General features: G+C 37.8%; 1 protein-coding gene across 1 annotated transcript in view; it reads left to right on the forward strand.

The window, feature by feature from the left end:
• LOC127854560 (adhesion G-protein coupled receptor V1-like) overlaps positions 1-19,118 on the forward strand; it is a 148,356-nt gene that overhangs the window by 67,195 nt on the left and 62,043 nt on the right. The window contains exons 49-58 of the mRNA XM_052389623.1: positions 2,285-2,429; positions 5,873-6,014; positions 8,034-8,278; positions 13,152-13,336; positions 13,765-13,924; positions 14,234-14,431; positions 14,769-14,915; positions 15,993-16,267; positions 16,865-17,130; positions 18,546-18,777. Coding sequence (XP_052245583.1) covers positions 2,285-2,429; positions 5,873-6,014; positions 8,034-8,278; positions 13,152-13,336; positions 13,765-13,924; positions 14,234-14,431; positions 14,769-14,915; positions 15,993-16,267; positions 16,865-17,130; positions 18,546-18,777 — 1,995 coding nt within the window. The remainder of the gene's footprint in view (positions 1-2,284; positions 2,430-5,872; positions 6,015-8,033; positions 8,279-13,151; positions 13,337-13,764; positions 13,925-14,233; positions 14,432-14,768; positions 14,916-15,992; positions 16,268-16,864; positions 17,131-18,545; positions 18,778-19,118) is intronic.

A 19,118-nucleotide genomic window follows, 5' to 3' on the forward strand; every position in this document is an offset into this window, starting at 1 on the left:
ACTAGGGGGACACCATAGGATCAAACCCATGACCTCCTGATCACCATGGGGACACCATAGGATCAAACCCTTGACCTCCTGATCACCATGGGGACACCATAGGATCAAACCCATGACCTCCTGATCACTAGATGGACACCATAGGATCAAACCCTTGACCTCCTGATCACTAGGGGGATACCATAGGATCAAACCCTTGACCTCCTGATCACTAGGGGGACACCATAGGATCAAACCCTTGACCTCCTGATTACTAGGTTGACACCATAGGATCAAACCCTTGACCTCCTGATCACTAGGGGGACACCATAGGATCAAACCCTTGACCTCCTGATCACTAGGAGGACACCATAGGATCAAACACTTGACCTCCTGATCACTAGGGGGACACCATAGGATCAAACACTTGACCTCCTGATCACTAGGAGGACACCATAGGATCAAACACTTGACCTCCTGATCACTTGGGGGACACCATATCCATTACCCCATGGCGACCTAAGTTATATTCAACATTTGCAGATGCATTAATAACAGACTGCGTAGAATCACTAGAATGGAAGACAAAAATATTTTTATGAGCACAGTGAAAATATGTAAATAATCTCAATATACAGTAATGATACATTTATAAGTGTCAGCACAATTTTTTAAAATTTTATTTCACACTGAAGAGTACTTGATTAGTAAAAACAGTATTCCACAAGTGAACAATGTTAGAACAGTATACTGGAGGAGTACAGTAAATATAACACACTGGGGTAGTATTCCACAAGTGAACAATGTTAGAACAGTATACTGGAGGAGTACAATAAATATAACACACTGGGGTAGTATTCCACAAGTGAACAATGTTAGAACAGTATACTGGAGGAGTACAGTAAATATAACACACTGGGGTAGTATTCCACAAGTGAACAATGTTAGAACAGTATACTGGAGGAGTACAGTAAATATAACACACTGGGGTAGTATTCCACAAGTGAACAATGTTAGAACAGTATACTGGAGGAGTACAGTAAATATAATACACTGGGGTTACTCTTACTCCTCGAAGGTGGGTGTAACATTTACTTTACCCTACAATGTCCCTTTGGTGGTTATTTTCTTCTACTGTAATTTAAGCACAAAAAAAAAGTCATACATTTCGAAGTTTATATGAAAATCCAGACCTCATAGACATTGATTCATTCAATACATTTTAATAAGTGTCAATCGATTATTTTGTATTTTATTATACCCTCCAATTAGTAGAAATTTGGTGTATAATGCAATCACCATAGGTTAAGCTGTTACAATGTCTTATGTCTGTCTTTCCCTCCAGATATTGTATCTTATAGTATGAAGTTGTGCATGTGTGATTTTTATCGTCTCGCGTTAGAAATGACAATTTATGCCCCTGGTTTGACTAAGATTTTTTGTAACATTATTATTGTTACTATAATTTTTTCTTTAAATATTTCTACATCTGTGTAACAGCCACTTATAGATGTGTAATGTATTGCATATAACACTGTATATTGGCACTTTACTAGGGCTCAATTGGTCATTGTCAGTTCGGGTACTGCTAAAATGTACACTGGGTACTCTTAAGTATACTTAAATGTACCCCAGGTATGGAAAACATACTAACACGTACCGGGCCAATTTAGACTGTGCCCGAGATTTATTTCTGCCCTAAAGCCGATGTCGTAAAACGCGCTATGGAATACGCAACACAATTCTCTTTGAACAAAACCTGCCTCAACATGCTTTTTCAGAAGAATTTGGATAATATAGAGTTCATTTAACAAAATATTGACATAAATATGAACATAATTTTTTTTAAATCAGCCGACAACGACCAATTGAGCGTTTGAATTCCCGGGCACGTCTCAGTTTATCGAGGGCTGAACGGAAAACTGCAGTTTCTCCTTCTTTATTTAATATGAGTTACAACAGTCTTCCGTTCAGCCCCTGATATTTTAGGTACCTGGGGTACATTTAAGTATACTTAAGAGTACCCGGGGTACATATAAGTAGTACCCGAGCCGACAATGACCGATCAAGCTTTACTAGGTATCAACAAATCTTGACCCTGGGGTCATTACTTGCCCCACCAACGGGTTCAAATTATTTATATAGACTTATATAGCAAAAGAACATTAAACAAATCTGTCACTTTTTTGTATGTAACATTGTATTGTGGGTCTTTTTACAAACTTTGTTTTTAAAAATGCCTCTGGGGCCATCAAAACAACCAAAGCCCAACAATACACAATTGAAGTGGTTGATATCTTTGCAGAGTTCAAGTTGATGAGACTAGCCGAAACATTTCCCTGACAGTTGTGCGCGATCGTGGGACGTTTGGCGAGGTGTCAGTCTTCTTCTACGCTCAAAGTCTAATTGACGGCACAAACCTTGGACTGGACTACAAGATTACTCCACAGGTATTTCCCCTGATGTGTGTGTTTTGTATGGGTTTTCAATGCTTAACACATTGTTATGATTTAACATTTATGTTAACTCCCCATGTTGTAGTTTTGGGTTTTAATATCAATAATTTTACAAGAGCTGCAACAATTATTTCCATGTAGAAATCAATAAAATTGCAAATTAGCTGAATTCATTATCAATAATAAATTGTCATATTAAAAAATGTGACAAAAATCATATCTTAAAGTGAATCACTTTTAAATTTGCTGTTTAGTTTTTACTAAATAAAATTTAATAGTATCAGCTCGAGCTATTGCTGAGTGGTTACAGCTCATATTGCTTGGTGACATTAACCCATTTTTGCCCAGTGGACTCTCCCATCCTTTTAAATTGGATCAATTTATTTCCAAAATTAGGGGTGTCAAGTATATTTATTTCTATATTTAGAATATTTCATAAAGAAATTCATTTAAGCAAACAGCGCAGACCCAGATGAGACGCCGCATTATGCGGCGTCTCATCTGGGTCTACGCTGTTTGCAATGTCTTTTTTCAGGACGCTAGGCATAAATGGGTTAATAAGCATGTTAACAAATTATCTTTTTTTATTCTTTGATTACCTAACATAGTTTTGTTATATTACGTTTGGTGCATGGATATGTTCTGGAATTACTTTTTGGACAGATACAGTTACTAAAAAGACAGCAAGTTGATGTAATTATCTAAGCAGTGAAAAATTATGAGTAATTAATTATCCCCCGCCATAGGCAGAGGGATATTGTTTTGGCGTTGTCCGTCCGTCCTTCCGTCTTTCTTTTTGTCCGTCCGGAGCTATATCTTGGAAGTGCTTTGGGGTATTTCATTGAAACTTTGTATGAGTATATATATGGAAAAGAGGATGATGCACGCCAAATGGCATTGTACACCATCTGTTATTAACAGAGTTATGGCCCTTTGTATCTTGAAAAAAATGCTTTTTTGTGTGTAAGGTAAGAAGCCATATCTTGGAAGTGCTGAGGCGGATTTCATTTAAACTTGGAATGAGTATAAATATGGATCAGAGGATTATGCACGCCAAATAGCATTGTACACCATCTGTTAATAATGGAGTTATGGCTCTTTGTATCTTGAAAAAAATGCGTTTTTGAGTGTCAAATATAACATTTTTGTGTCCGTGGAGAAGCATATCGACAGGGGATATCAATTCAAGGAATTTGCTCGTTAGCCAATTGATTTGAATAAGAAATGACCGTTCAATCATATGAAAAACATTACATTTTATCTGGTGGATTTTTTGGGTTATTTGCACAGTATATGTTGGCAAGTCTTCAGGTACGATTTATTAAAAAGTATACCCTGGTTTCTTCATATACTGAAACGTATCATCACCAAATGTATTCCTTAATAATGTTCCTACATGTATGTTTATAATATACTTTGGTTTTAGTTTTAATTTGGCAAATTAAGTATATTGCTTTTATTTACGGTTGTTTTTTTAAGCATGTAGAGGTACTTAATATTAAGTCAAAATAGCGGAAGCAAATGACTAAGCTATTCTTTTTTCATAGATGTGTTTTTACCCATAAGATTTTTTAAATTTTAGAAACATAAGATCTTTGCTTGTTAACCAGGCACTTATTTGTTTCAGGTATAGGGTTTTGATGTTGCTTGTTAACCAGTCACTTATTGGTTTCAGGTATAGGGTTTTTATGTACTACACACAGACCTGAATATTCTGTTGTTGTTTTTATTTACCTTTTTTATTATATTTATTTATTTTTTTTAAATAAAGCATAGAAAATATTTTTATTAAAATGTTGAAGAAAAGAGAGGATACCCTTGCATGTTTTTTTCGTTAACTAACATGGTGATCAGAGTTATTTGTGTTCTCACATGTTATTTTTTCATGCAGATTTATTCACATCTCAGCATGTCACATGTTTAATCGGTGTTGGGTCACATATGCTGTATGGTAGAAGGTAAGATTTTCAATGTCTTGGTAAAAAGACTGATCTTACATGTGTTTGTACATGTGCATACAATGCTCTTGAGTCATAGGCCAATTATTTATTTTACACTTATAAATGTTAATATTTCAAAGATAAGTGTGCAATACAAATGTGTAATATCAAAAGCCTTTGACACCATCAACCGATGTGGTTCATTAAACATATTTGTTCCTTATATTATTATGCCCCCCTTTGAAGAAGAGGGGGTATATTGATTTGCACATGTCGGTCCGTCCGTATGTCCCTCTGTCCGTTCACCAGATGGTTTCCGGATGATAACTCAAGAACGCTTAGGCCTAGGATCATGAAACTTCATAGGTACATTGATCATGACTCCCAGATGACCCCTATTGATTTTGAGGTAACTAGGTCAAAGGTCAAGGTCATGGTGACCCGAAATAGTAAAATGGTTTCCGGATGATAACTCAAGAACGCTTATGCCTAGGATCATAAAACTTCATAGCTACATTGATCATGACTCCCACATGACCCCTTTTGATTTTGAGGTCACTAGGCCAAGGTAAAGGTCACAGTGACCCAAAATAGTAAAATGGTTTCCGGATGATAACTCAAGAACGCTTATGCCTAGGATCATGAAACTTCATAGGTACATTGATCATGACTCGCAGATGACCTCTATTGATTTTCAGGTCAAAGGTCAAGGTCATGGTGACCCGAAATAGTAAAGTGGTTTCCGGGTGATAACTCAAGAACGCTTATGCCTAGGATCATGAAACTTCATAGGTACATTGATCATGACTCGCAGTTGACCCCTATTGATTTTCAGGTCACTAGGTCAAAGGTCAAGGTCATGGTGACCCAAAATAGTAAAATGGTTTCAGGATGATAACTCAAGAAAGCTTATGCCTAGGATCATGAAACTTCATAGGTACATTGATCATGACTCGCAGATGACCCCTATTGATTTTCAGGTCACTAGGTCAAAGGTCAAGGTCACGGTGACTCAACTTAGAAAAATGGTTTCCGGATGATAACTCAAGAACGCTTTCGCCTAGGATCATGAAACTTTATAGGTACATTGATCATGACTCGCAGATGACCCCTATTGACTTTCAGGTTACTAGGTCAAAGGTCAAGGTCACAGTGACTTGACACAGTAAAATTGTTTCCGGATGATAGCTCAAGAAAGCTTACGCCTGGGATCATGAAACTTCATAGGTACATTGATCATGACTCGCAGATGACCCCAGTTGATTTTGAGGTCACTAGGTCAAAGGTCAAGGTCACAGTGACCCGAAATAGTAAAATGGTTTTCGGATGATAACTCAAGAACGCTTATGCCTAGGATCATGAAACTTCATAGGTACATTGATCATGACTCGCAGATGACCTTTTTTAGAAAACAAAATGTTTCACCTGAAAGAAATTGTTCACTAAATAGTTTATATTGTTCACATTTGCTTGCACTCACTGTGTCAATCACTTCAGGAGCTCGTGTTTCTACACGGCGATACTACACGCCAAATTCAGATCGAGATCGTCAATGACGACATTCCTGAGCCTGATGAGATCTTTGAGATAGTTCTCTCAAACCCCACAAATGGACTGGTCCTTGGTGTACCCAGTAGAGGTACGGATGTTTTCTCAAACCCCACAAATGGACTGGTCCTTGGTACAGCCAGTAGAGGTAAGGATGTTCTCTCAAACCCCACAAATGGACTGGTCCTTGGTGTCCCCAGTACAGGTAAGGATGTTCTCTCAAACCCCACAAATGGACTGTTCCTTGGTGTACCAAGTAGAGGTGAGGATGTTCTCTCAAACCCCACAAATGGACTGGTCCTTGGTGTACCCAGTAGTGGTAAGAATGTTCTCACAAACCCCACATACAGGACTGTTCCTTGGTGTACACGTTGAAGTAAGGATGTTCTCTCAAACCCCACAAATGGACTGGTCCTTGGTGTACCCAGTAGTGGTAAGGATGTTCTCTCAAATCCCATGAATGGACTGGTCCTTGGTACAGCCAGTAAACGTAAGGATGTTCTCTCAAATCCCATGAATGGACTGGTCCTTGGTGTACCCAGTTAACGTAAGGATGTTCTCTCAAACCCCATGAATGGACTGGTCCTTGGTACAGCCAGTAAACGTAAGGATGTTTTCTCAAATCCCATGAATGGACTGGTCCTTGGTGTACCCAGTAAACGTAAGGATGCTCTCTCAAACCCCATGAATGGACTGGTCTTTAGTGTACCCAGTAGAAGTAAGGATGTGCTCTCAAACCCCACAAATGGACTGGTCCTTGGTGTACCCAGTTGAGGTAAGCATGTTCTCTCAAACCCCATAAATGGGCTGGTCCTTGGTGTACCCAGTAGTGTTAAGGATGTTCTCTCAAACCCCACAAACGGACTGGTCCTTGGTGCAACCAGTAGTGTTAAGGATGTTCTCTCAAATCCCACAAATGGACTGGTCCTTGGTGCACCCAGTAGTGGTAAGGATGTTCTCTCAAACCCCACAAATGGACTGGTCCTTGGTGCACCCAGTAGTGATAGGGATGTTCTCTCAAACCCCACAAATGGACTGGTTCTTGGTACACCCAGTAGTTATAAGGATGTTCTCTCAAACCCCACAAATGGACTGGTCCTTTGTGCACCCAGTAGTGATAAGGATGTTCTCTCAAACCCCACAAATGGACTGGTCCTTGGTGCACCCAGTAGTGATAAGGATGTTCTCTCAAACCCCACAAATGAACTGGTCCTTGGTGCACCCAGTAGTGATTAGGATGTTCTCTCAAACTCCACGAATGGACTGGTCCTTTGTGCACCCAGTAGTGATAAGGATGTTCTCTCAAACTCCACAAATGGACTGGTCCTTGGTGTACCCAGTAGAGGTATGGATGTTCTCTCAAACCCCACGAATGGACTGGTCCTTGGCGCACCCAGTAGAGGTAAGGATGTTCTCTCAAACCCAATGAATAGACTTGTCCTTGGTGTACCCAGTAGAGGTAAGGATGTTCTCTCAAACCCAATGAATAAACTGGTCCTTGGTAGAGCCAGTAGAGGTAAAGATGTTGCAAGCATGTGAGCTGCTACATGCAAAAATAGGTCTTATGCAATATGTTGCCAGCTTATCTCCAGCCTGCGCATTCAGGCACTCAGGTGAAGAGCTACTCTGTCTGCTTATGAGACCACAAAACCTTTGTTGACTTTATAGCAAACAGGATAGATCCTGATCATTGGTCTTGGATGTGCAGGCTGAACCGGAGCTACGCTGGCTGCATGTGGCATAAGTTTAAGACCCATTTTCCTATGATCAGTTTCTTTCAAGTCTTTTTTCTGTTGTGCAGTGCATTGCAATAATAATGTTTGCAATACTTTTGACTTATACTACTAGGGCTGTATCTTAAACATTTTCTATTTATTGAATATTTCACATGTAATATTGGTTTGTAAGTAAATCTAAAATTGTTACCATTCTAAGACAATCCTTTTTCCAGTAATACTTATTCTAACATTACAATACTACAACATTAAGTAATTATTCATAAATAACAATGGTTTTTGTATGAAAAAAACAACAAATGTGTTCTTTTATTTCATTTAACACATGTAACTTATTCAACATCTAACTTAGACATGTCTTTCATTAATTTCAGCCACAGTGACCATTCTTGCCAATGATGACCCAGCAGGGTTTGTTTACTTGGAATCTGTTGACCTAATTACCCTTGATGAACCCTCAAAGACAGAGTCCCTCGTGTCAAAGGTTGATGTCACTATCGGTCGAGGCCCTGGGATATACGGTGTGGTTCATGTTCCATTTGAGATTGTACCAGAGATTGCAAGCAATAGGAACGATCTAACACCTATGCAGGGAACCATCACACTTGAAAATAAGCAGGTGAGAATTGGGATTTGGGGTTTTCCTGAAATGGTTTGTGCCCTTGTCATGTTGTTTTATAATGTGTTCTGTTGCTGTGTTGTATTACTTTAAACTCTGATTGTTGATATGGACAAAACATGTAACATGTAACTGTAGTGCTAGTTTGGTTTAAAAAAAATGACCATAAATACTGAGGGAACAGGCGAGCAGACGGGGGAACGGTTGGTGGGCGAGTGGGCATTTGTACGGAGCATTAATGTGTCCAGCATTGATGGATTTTAAAATGACTTGTCATCAGTGAGCATCATGCTGAGATGGTGTGTTGTGATTTAAATCTGAACCTGGTCCATAGCTCCAAGGTCAAGGTCACGAAACAAGGTCTTATTAAATTTCAGAAATTTGTACTTGAAACATTGCCAGTCAACGATAACCCATGAAAGTGTAAGCTCTTATATCCAATGGGGTCCTTTGGTTTTGCTAAAGAGACAGCAAGCAGAAGAGACAGTATTGAGATACAAGGAATCCGGGTGCGATACCCTAGCTTTTTGCGAATAGATCCCTTGGTTCTCCTACGTGCTCAGTGTATAGCAATGATACACGCGATAATTACCTGGGTTTCACCCAGTACATCTCTAGTTGGGTGGGAAACACTTGAAGCAATTCTGAAATTTCCAGTGCCCAGGCCAGGAATTGAACAGGGGACCTCTGGAATGGTAGACCAGTGTGTTACCAATCGACTACCGCACCACCCTATACCTTTGTCCAGATGGATGGGGTTTCAAATTCAATAAATACCAGGGACATGGTCAAAGTCAAGGAAAGTGTTGTCCCTGATAAGACTGTGCAACAATTAACACAAAAGCATTAAGCCCCGTTTTCCAAGGGCCAGGCTCAAAAACAATAATTTGCAATAAGAGTGGAAGACTTTAAATAAAGGCAACAACATTTTTATATACTGATTGATGCTATTATTTCTGGTGTGTAACATTGTTCAGTTCACACAAGTTTAAATTTGCACAAGCAGAAATAATCTAGATGAATACATTGCAAGAGTTTTGGTTCCTTACTTTGGTTATGCCAATAATGGTTAGTTAATATGTAGGCAAGATTCGAGATTCAATGTTTATTGCTACGTGGTTTCTGGCCCTTGCAAGTACAAATAACAATGCATAGTCAATCATTTCAATACACATATATGCAAAAATACATATGTAATGGAGCTATTGACATTTAACAGCTATTCAGTAATGCATTTCTTCTTTCAAAAGCATAAAATAACAAGACTATTGCCAAGCAATACAAGTCCCCTACCGGCTCCACCATTGTCAGAAATTCAAGATTTTTTGGTTATCAGCATGATGAGACTGAGTGTCATGTGCAAGAATAAGGCCTCTAGTTCAAGTTCAAGATCACAAATCAAACGCCAATTGTCAAATTTAGGATTTGTCAACAGCATGAACGGATTTTCACATAACATGCCACAAGACATCATCATAATGAGACAGAGTGTTGCACACACTAGAACCAGGTCCCTAGGTCCAAGGTCAAAATATAAAAGGTCAATGGTCAAATTTTAAAAATAAGTACTGACAGTTTCTCCATTACTGTGTCCATAAAGAATGGATTTTAAATAATTTGGCAAAAATTACCAGCATGATGAGACAAAGTGTCACCTGTCATCCACAAGAATCGTGGCCTGTATTCCCCAAACAGTTCTAAGGCTTCAGTCTAAGAATAAAGAATATTATTTAAATTAATATATTCAAGAATTGCTTGAATTTTGAGTAACACTTGTTATTAAAAACCTCTATCAATATCATTCATCATTTAGAATATTTTTTTGATGACATAATTACCAATGGAGGCGTGAATATCTTCAAACACTGAATGCATTTGCGTTGGTTCTAAGTCTATTCTTTAACTTTAGTCTAAGAATGGGTTGGTGAATATGGGGCCAGGTCACTGGGTCTTATTTCAACATTCAATATCAAGATCAAAGGTAAAAACATGGGGTTGGTGAAAATGGGGCCAGGTCACTGGGTCTTATTTCAACATTAAATATCAAGATCAAAGGTAAAAACATGAACACAGCCTTGAGCAAATTAAGGATTTTAAAATTTCTTGGCAGTACAAGCATACAGTATTGTACACACACAATCTCTCGGTTTAAGTCACAATTTAAGATCAGATGTAAAATAAGAGAACTGATTATTTCGCTTTATATTTTACAACCTGTCCTTTTTGGATTGGGAAAAAAAGCGTGATAAACCGTGAAATTGGGAAAAATGAAACATGATTAATATGATTATAAATATAGGCCTTGCCGTTCTTTTATTTGTGCCAAGCCTGATATATAACAAAAGGATCAGGCAGTGACCTGTTTTTCTGTTTATCATACCTTTATGTCCTCGATTTTAAATAAATAATGAAAAATCGCTAAAGAACTGCAGTTTTAGCAGGTAAGAATATGACTCTTGTCGTTTTACATGTTAATAATGATGTCATAAGCACGTGCGCTTAATATTTGTAAAAAATGTTTTTTGCTGTTTTTGTTGCATTTTGTGTTTAAAATATATTACATCTTGGTATCAAATCGATTGTTTTGTTGAATCTGATTCGATTTTACTAACAATGATTACTTTATAGTTGATTCCGAGTAATATGACCATCCTCCACGCATGACTGATATACAAACTTCCTGTTGTTCATGATATAAAAAAATATAGACGGGTCTATCGGGCTACTTTATATCAGGCAGATATCAATGCAGTGGTATGATAAAACAGTATACCAATTGTTTGTAAGTGCATGTTTAACTTCTTTTTAAAATTTATGTTATAAAGTGCTAGGGAATTATATCGCTGTATAATAAACTCAATAAACCAATTATTAATTTATTTGACATCTTGGCATCTTTTTGGGAAAATTTTAGTCTGATTTTTGGGAAAAAATATTACTTTTTGCCCTTGTGAAACAGCCTTTTTAGCTCACCTGAGCACAATGTGCTCATGGTGAGCTTTTGTGATCACCTTTGTCTGTCGTCCATCGTCCGTTGTGCGTTGTGTGGCGTCAACATTTGCCTTGTTAACTCTCTAGAGGGCACATTTATTGTCCAATCTTCATGAAATTTCGTCAGAAGATTGGTCTCAATGATATCTTGGATGAGTTTGAAAATGGAAACGTTTGCTTGAAAAACATGGCTGCCAAGGGGCGGGGCATTTTTCCTTATATGGCTATATATGGCTATATTAAAATCTTGTTAACACTCTAGAGGCCACATTTATCTTCATGAAACTCGGTCAGAAGATTCATACCAATAATATCTTGGAGGAGTTGAAAAATGATGCCGGTTGGTTGAAAAACATTGCCACCACAGAGGCAGGGCATTTTTCCTTAAATGGCTATAGTAAAACCTTGTTAACACTCTAGAGGTCACATTTATTTTCCGATCATCATGAAACTTGGTCAGAAGATTTGTCCCAATGATATCTTGGATGAGTTCGAAAATGGTTTGGGTTGCTTTAAAAACATGGCCACCAGGGGCTGGGCATTTTTCCTTATATGGCTATAGTAAAACCTTGTTAACACTATAGAGGCCACATTTATTGCCAAATCTTCATGAAATTTGGTCATAAGATTGGTCTCCATCATATCTTGGATGAGTTTGAAAATAATTATGTTTGCTCGAAAAACATGGCTTCCAAGGGGCGGGGCATTTATCCTTATATGGCTATAGTAAAATATCTTGTTAACACTCGTGAGGCCACATTTACTGTCCGATCTTCATGAAACTTGGTCAGAAGATTCATCCCAATAATATCTTGGACGAGTTTAAAAATGATGCTGGTTGGTTGAAAAATATGGCTGCCAGGGGGCGGGGCATTTCTCCTTATATGGCTATAGTAAAACCTTGTTAACACTCTAGAGGCCACATTTATTTTCCGATCTTCATGAAACTTGGTCAGAAGATTTGTCCCAATAATATCTTGCTATCTCAGGTGAGCGACTTTGGGCCGTTCAGGCCCTCTTGTTTACTTTTTGCCCTTTGGAAACAGCCTGTAAGAGGTTGTAATATTGGGGGAAAAAAAACAACACTGTAGAGAAATCAATTGAGTCTGTGTCCATTTTGTTCTTTTTTTTTAGATGGTCATATCTTTGTGACAATTCAATCACATTTGTTTCATAAGTTACCTTTACAGTTGATTACTTTTTTGGTTAAGTTACTTGTCTTACTTAAATGAAATAGTTGAATGCTTCTTTAACTTATATAGCTTGGGTTTATTTACAAGTGACTTTCGGAAAGTGACCTTTTAGTTGACTCAAAACTTAAATTTCTCATACCCTCAAACAAATTAATTTTAATAATTACCCCTTAAATTTTCATACAAGGCTGCATCCTCAGTATCTTTCAAAAGCTTCTATATGCAATATATATGGACTGTGCTCTGTGAAAATGTTTTTTATGCATGTGCGTAAAGTGTTGTCCCAGATGAGCCTGTGCAGTCCACACAGGCTAATCAGGGACAACACTTTCCGCGTAAACTTGATTTTTGCTAAAAGATACTTTCTTGGAATGAAAAATACCATGAAAGCAGAAAGTGTTGTCCATGATTAGCCGTGTGTACTGCACTGGCTAATCTGTGACGACACTTTACGCACATGCATTAAACCTCCTTTTCACAGAGCAAGGCTAATATATAAAATCTTTCAAAAAACAACAACAACAACTAGATAGGAAGCCCATGACCATGTATAACATGTGCTTTGTAAAAGAAATGAAACAAAGTATGCTTTCCTCTTCAAAAAATAACTAACACACGAAAGTCAGCTCATTTATAATGCAGTCTTTGTAGAAGTAATAAACACAACTATTCTCCTGGACTATCTGCAGATGTCTGCCGTTCTCACGCTGACTGTACTTGATGATGAGAGACCCGAGGATGTGGAGAGATTTACTCTGCGTCTGCTGGCTCCTGACAACGCGGCCCAGCTGGGGACCAAGACTGCGAGAACCATCATCATCAACTCCAATGACTCACCTAATGGACTGTTCAGTCTGTATGCTGCGGGAACTAGGTGGGGGTCATCATTATCTTTTATGTGTAATCATCAGTGAAGATTTTATGTTTTTCTGTAACTCTGTTTATTGATCATTTTTTCATTATTTTTTCATATTCACATTTATATTTCCATTTGATGATCACTTTCATCCTTGTTTCTCTCCATGTCAGTATAAAATCATCTTTATCATGTTCAACAGATGCTTTGGATTATTAAATTATTTTGTTTTACCAATAAATATAAAATTTGAATGTAAATAATATTTTGTCATACTGTCAAGAAATTAGTAATATTACTATAAATAGTAACAAATTGCCATCGTGAGCCGTCAGTTAATTGTATCTGGCAGGCCAATATGATAATACATGTGTGTGTAATTGTCTAAAAAATACAAAAAAAGAATATTTAAGTCTTACACATATTTGTTCTGTATGCTTGTCCAGGCTACGCGAGGTCAGTGTGGAGGAAGGGGTGGGTATGCTGCAGTTTGACATTGTGCGCACCCAGGGGCTTGAGGGGCGGGTCACAGTTGACATGGTAACCGAGCCTGGGACTGCCGACACTACCGCTGATGTAGCGTCTGTGCAGCTAGTTCCTGTACAGGTGGGTCAGCAGTCGAATTATTGCATTTGAACCAGTAGTCTGGGAAACAGGACTTAAGGCAGGTTCGAAAAGTGTCATCCCAGTGAACGACAGTTTCCACAAAAGCTGGATTTTTTTCCAAGAAGAGATTTACTTAAAACAAAAAATACCATAAAGGCAGAAAAAGTATCATCCCCGATTAGCCTGTGCTAATGTGTTTTTTTGCAATTTATGTTACAATTTTAAATATTATAATAACATACAAATGTTGACATTTTTACATTAACACCTTTAAAGGGTATGAACATGTGATTTTGGGATTTTTTAAAGGTTTTGCCGACTACCTATGTTGAGAACTGGTACAGCTATACTGTCAACAGCACCACATACCTGCTGATGATGAAACCCACAGTAGTTGGGGAGATGACCTCTGAGCTGGGATCACAGGGGTCCGCTGGGCCTGTTGACATGGCAACGCTTTTTCACACGACCCTGTTCAGGTGGCAGGGAGAATTAGTACCTCTTCAGGTTGTCATTTATTACGCAATATCAGATTAAAACTGCTCAAACCTTAAAGTACTGGAAATAATCGTATGAACAACTTTTTTCGCAGATATGTAACTTGCCTCCAAGAAAACAGAAATTGTTTACTTTCAAGGTCATTTTACATGAATGCATTACCAGAAATGTATAGTGTGTCACCCCAATGTAATATTTCCCAATAATCATTAAAAAGGAAAGTTATACTTTGTGATATGAATAAATGTAATTCAATTATTTACGTTTTAATACATCATTTATCAATCACTGTGAAATAATGTCATTACACTTTTTGATTTATTAATATTTGTCCATACTTTCTCAGACGGTTGAGACAGACGGCGTGTCAGGTGCCACGGCGTTCAGAATTGACACTGTGGACTACCTTGTGGTCTCCAACAAGGGCAACTACAACCGCTACCTGACCCAGTCACGGCTGTACCGAGTCAACCCCAGTGGAAACCTCACTCTGGTTAGTATGATTGTAATCATTCATGTGCCATCATCAAAGTATATTTGACAAACAGCAAGGCAAGACATTTTTCTTTGAATGCAATGGTTTGTTTTTGTAGGCGGTCTTTTTATTCTCCCAAACTACACTGCCGGGACATTGTTTCTTGATTTGGGGAATTAAAGGGCCTGGCCTTTTATATTGGGGAAAAATATCGCAAGTAATCCTAAGTTAGCTTAAAAATTGGGAAAAATTGCATCATTTAAAAAAAGTCTCTTTGGAGAAAGGGCCTTTTTCTTGGGGTGAGGGGCCTATATAAGGCCCTTGCTATAGAAGAAAAAAAAGCCCTTACTGTACAGTGGGATACACAGGTACTGGATTCACGATATAGACATCTGTGTGTCTGTCTGTCTGTGGATGCAAACTTGCTAGATGAAGGACTCTTACAATTTTCAATTTTAAGCATTCAAACATGCAAACAGTATTTATTATCAAATCAAGTTTTATGTGTTCAATTTTCCTCGTAATTTTAAAATTGATAATATCATGCCTCATCTTCAACTGAAGTAATTCTATTACATGATAATTACAGCTATATTATCCTCATTTTGTGCAGACTGGGCTTAAGGCTTTTGTGTAAAGTGTTGCCCAAGACTAGCCTGTGCAGTATGCACAGGCTTATCAGGGACGGCTATTCGGCCTTATCTGGATTTTGTTAAGTTAAGAAGTGACTTCCTTTAAACAAAAGATTCTATTTAATCAAAAAGTGTTGTCCCTGATTAGCCTTTGCAAACATGCATTAAGTCCTGTTTTCCCAGAACCAGACTTGTATCCCTTTCAGTGCTGGAACCGAATATTGAAGGCCTTTGCAAACAGTTTGCAAACAGAATGTGGCGTCTCATCAGGATCCAAACTGTTTGCTATTCTGATAGTGTTCTTTGAAAAAAATCGAAGAAAATGCTAATTTTAGAAATTCAGCAGACGACATTTTAGCAGACGACAAATTTCCCAGCATGCAAAGGGATATACTATAGTCATCTGGGAAGATAAAGGTTTTCAAGCTGTAGTTTGTGTAGTGTTCATTTGTGTGTGATTTAGATTCAGAAACTCGACACCAAGGGTGCCACAGATGTGGCCTACTTCACCAAGAACACCCTACACTACATAGTGATAGCTAACTCCATGGACAATGCCGGAAACACCCGGGTGAATTCTGATATCTGGCGTTGGGAGCCGGGCAATAAACAGTTCGGGAAAGTGTCCTCGTTGCTGACGCTAGGTGCATCTGCCGTGGAGGTGGTCAATATCAACGAGAACCTGTACCTTGTAGTGGCCAACCAGTATGATAGCGTGGATAAGACATACACTGTGGAGTGAGTGGACATTGTGAATTAAAAGTATTTAAGCCTCATGAAAGCTTAAGACATACTGGTTAAGTCTGCAGGCTGCAATGGCTAATCAAGGACAACATGTTCTGCCTTGACTGGATTTTTCTTGAGAAGAGACTTTCTTTAAACAAAAACTTTCGTAAAAGCGAAAAGTGTTCTCCCTGATTACTCTGTGCAGACTGCATAGGCTTATCTGAAATAACACTTTACACACATGCATTAAAACCAGTTTGCCCTTCTTTGTTGATGATGTTTTCTTTTTTGACTTTTCTTTTTTTTCATGTTTGTGAAACACACACATACACCTACAAACGTTTTGTAAAACCATGTATTTAGTAAATGTTCACAAAAAATTCTTCTTTCATATTTTCATAAGAAATAAATAAAACTGAATTTGGTAATTGATGATTATGATAGAAATCAGTACAACAAATAACATAACAGCTGTAATTTTTCTTTAAATGTTACATGAAAAATGTACTGTACAGGACAGTTAACAACGCTTTACCATAGTTTGTTTGAATTTGGCTTCATATACAGTTCAGAATATTTTTTTAAAGCAATGCAATTGGTTATTTGCAGCTCCAAAGTGTACAAGTTTGACTCCAACGCTCAGTTTTCACAGCATCAAAGTTTGGCCACTCTGGGTGTGGCTGATGTCAGACACATCAGAGTTCGCTCCCTTGACTTGTTAATCATCGCCAACAATCGCGACAACACGGTCAGTAGTCCACAGAAATCTGACGTGTATCGCTGGGACATCACCACGCAGATGTTTGTTCTACACGAAAGGCTAGAGACAACCAGAGTGGAGCAAGTGGAAATATTCACAGCCTTTGATGATACAGGTTCGTATTTGGTTTGTTGTTTTGAATTTTTATTTTCTGGTGACTTGTAAGTATTTTAGCATGGTCATGGAATTTTCCTTTGGTTCATAGTAGATTTAAAATGTGTTAAGCCATTATAAGTTTGAGGATTTTATATTGTGTGATGGAGGTGTGTTGAAATATTAGCCATGAATTGTAACCAGTATTGAGCTTTCCCAATTAATACAGGAAACAAATATTTTTGTTTGCAATTGCTTAATGATGGTTGCTGGTCATGTGTTGCTAGGTAGACAGTTGCTTAGAGAACCTCTAGACTGATACAATAAGATAAGTAAGCCAGTAGTAAGCTAGCAAAGTTGAAGGAGAATTTTAAGAAAAAAATGTATAGAAAACAAAACATTTTTAATAGTTTCTTTGTTGAACCTTCCTTACCAGCAGCAAGCACAACACTAAATGTCTGCATGTCACTTTCAGTTAAAATGTAATCTGCACAAAACGTTTGCCTGATACTTTCAGTATACTTACTAATACACGCAAAAGGTCTGCATGTTTTTTCAGTATGCGCCATGTTCTCTCCATGTTCCTTTTAGTGAATGCTTATTCTTTCCCTGTCACTCTCAGCACACGCCATGTTATCTTCATTTTACTTTTAGTATGCGCTGTTCTCTCCATGTTACTTTCAGTATACACTGTTCTCTCCATGTTACTTTCAGTATACGCTGTTCTCTCCATGTTACTTTCAGTATATGCTGTTCTCCATGTTACTTTCAGTATACGCTGTTCTCTCCATGTTACTTTCAGTATACGCTCTTCTCTCCATGTTACTTTCAGTATACCCTATTCTCTCCATGTTACTTTCAGTATACGCTGTTCTCTCCATGTTACTTTCAGTATATGCTGTTTTCTCGATGTTTTTTTCCAGTATATGCTGTTCTCTCCATGTTACTTTCAGTATGTGCTGTTCTCTCCATGTTACTTTTAGTATATGCTGTTCTCTCTATGTTACTCTCAGTATACGCTGTTCTCTCCATGTTACTTTGAGTATATGCTGTTCTCTCCATGTTACTTTCAGTATATGCTGTTCTCTCCATGTTACTTTCATTATGCATTGTTCTCTCCATGTTACTTTCAGTATACGCTGTTCTCTCCATTTTACTTTCAGTATACACCGTTCTCTCCATGTTACTTTCAGTATATGCTGTTCTCTCCATGTTACTTTCAGTATATGCTGTTCTCTCCATGTTACTTTCAGTATACGCTGTTCTCTCCATGTTACTTTCAGTATGCGTTGTTCTCTCCATGTTACTTTCAGTATACACTGTTCTCTCCATGTTACTCTCAGTATACTCCATGTTCTCTCCATGTTACTTTCAGTATACGCCGTGTTCTTCATGTTACTTTTAATCTACACAGTGTTCTGTCCATGTTTCTTTCAGTATATGCCATGTTCTCCAACTCCATCGGTTCCTCTGCCTTTTTTGGCTGGGATGTCCAGAACAGCCGGTTCCAGGCAGTCTGGTCTGGTCGCCCTGCACTCAGCATGGTCCCCATCACAGTGGGGCAGGGAGCTGGAAATATGAACCTGATAGCTGTGGCAGACAAAAACATCACTACCAATCCAGTCTTGTACCAGCTTATTAAAGTCAAGGACAGTGACTTTGCACCAAGGTAATAAATTGTGAATTGTTCATGTAATTTGTTGTTGCAGATTTTCATGAAAAGTTTACATTCAAAATGTGTACATTCAGATGGTTGAGTTTTACACAGTTGTGTCTACTTATTATTGCACATAAATATGTTGATTCACACTCAATTATTGATTTCGTTCAGTTGGTGTTTTTCCTATTTAATGTGATTAAAACCTTTTTCTGATATTAAATGAAATAAACATAATAATTTAATGTAAATTTAATTAATATAATCAAGTAATATTTAATGTAGTACTTTAACATTTGTTTTTATTGTTTGTTTTTAATTTGTTATGATAATCTCACGGTACCTATCATTAT

Source organism: Dreissena polymorpha, chromosome 13, assembly GCF_020536995.1.
Source record: "Dreissena polymorpha isolate Duluth1 chromosome 13, UMN_Dpol_1.0, whole genome shotgun sequence".
Taxonomy (NCBI): domain Eukaryota; kingdom Metazoa; phylum Mollusca; class Bivalvia; order Myida; family Dreissenidae; genus Dreissena; species Dreissena polymorpha.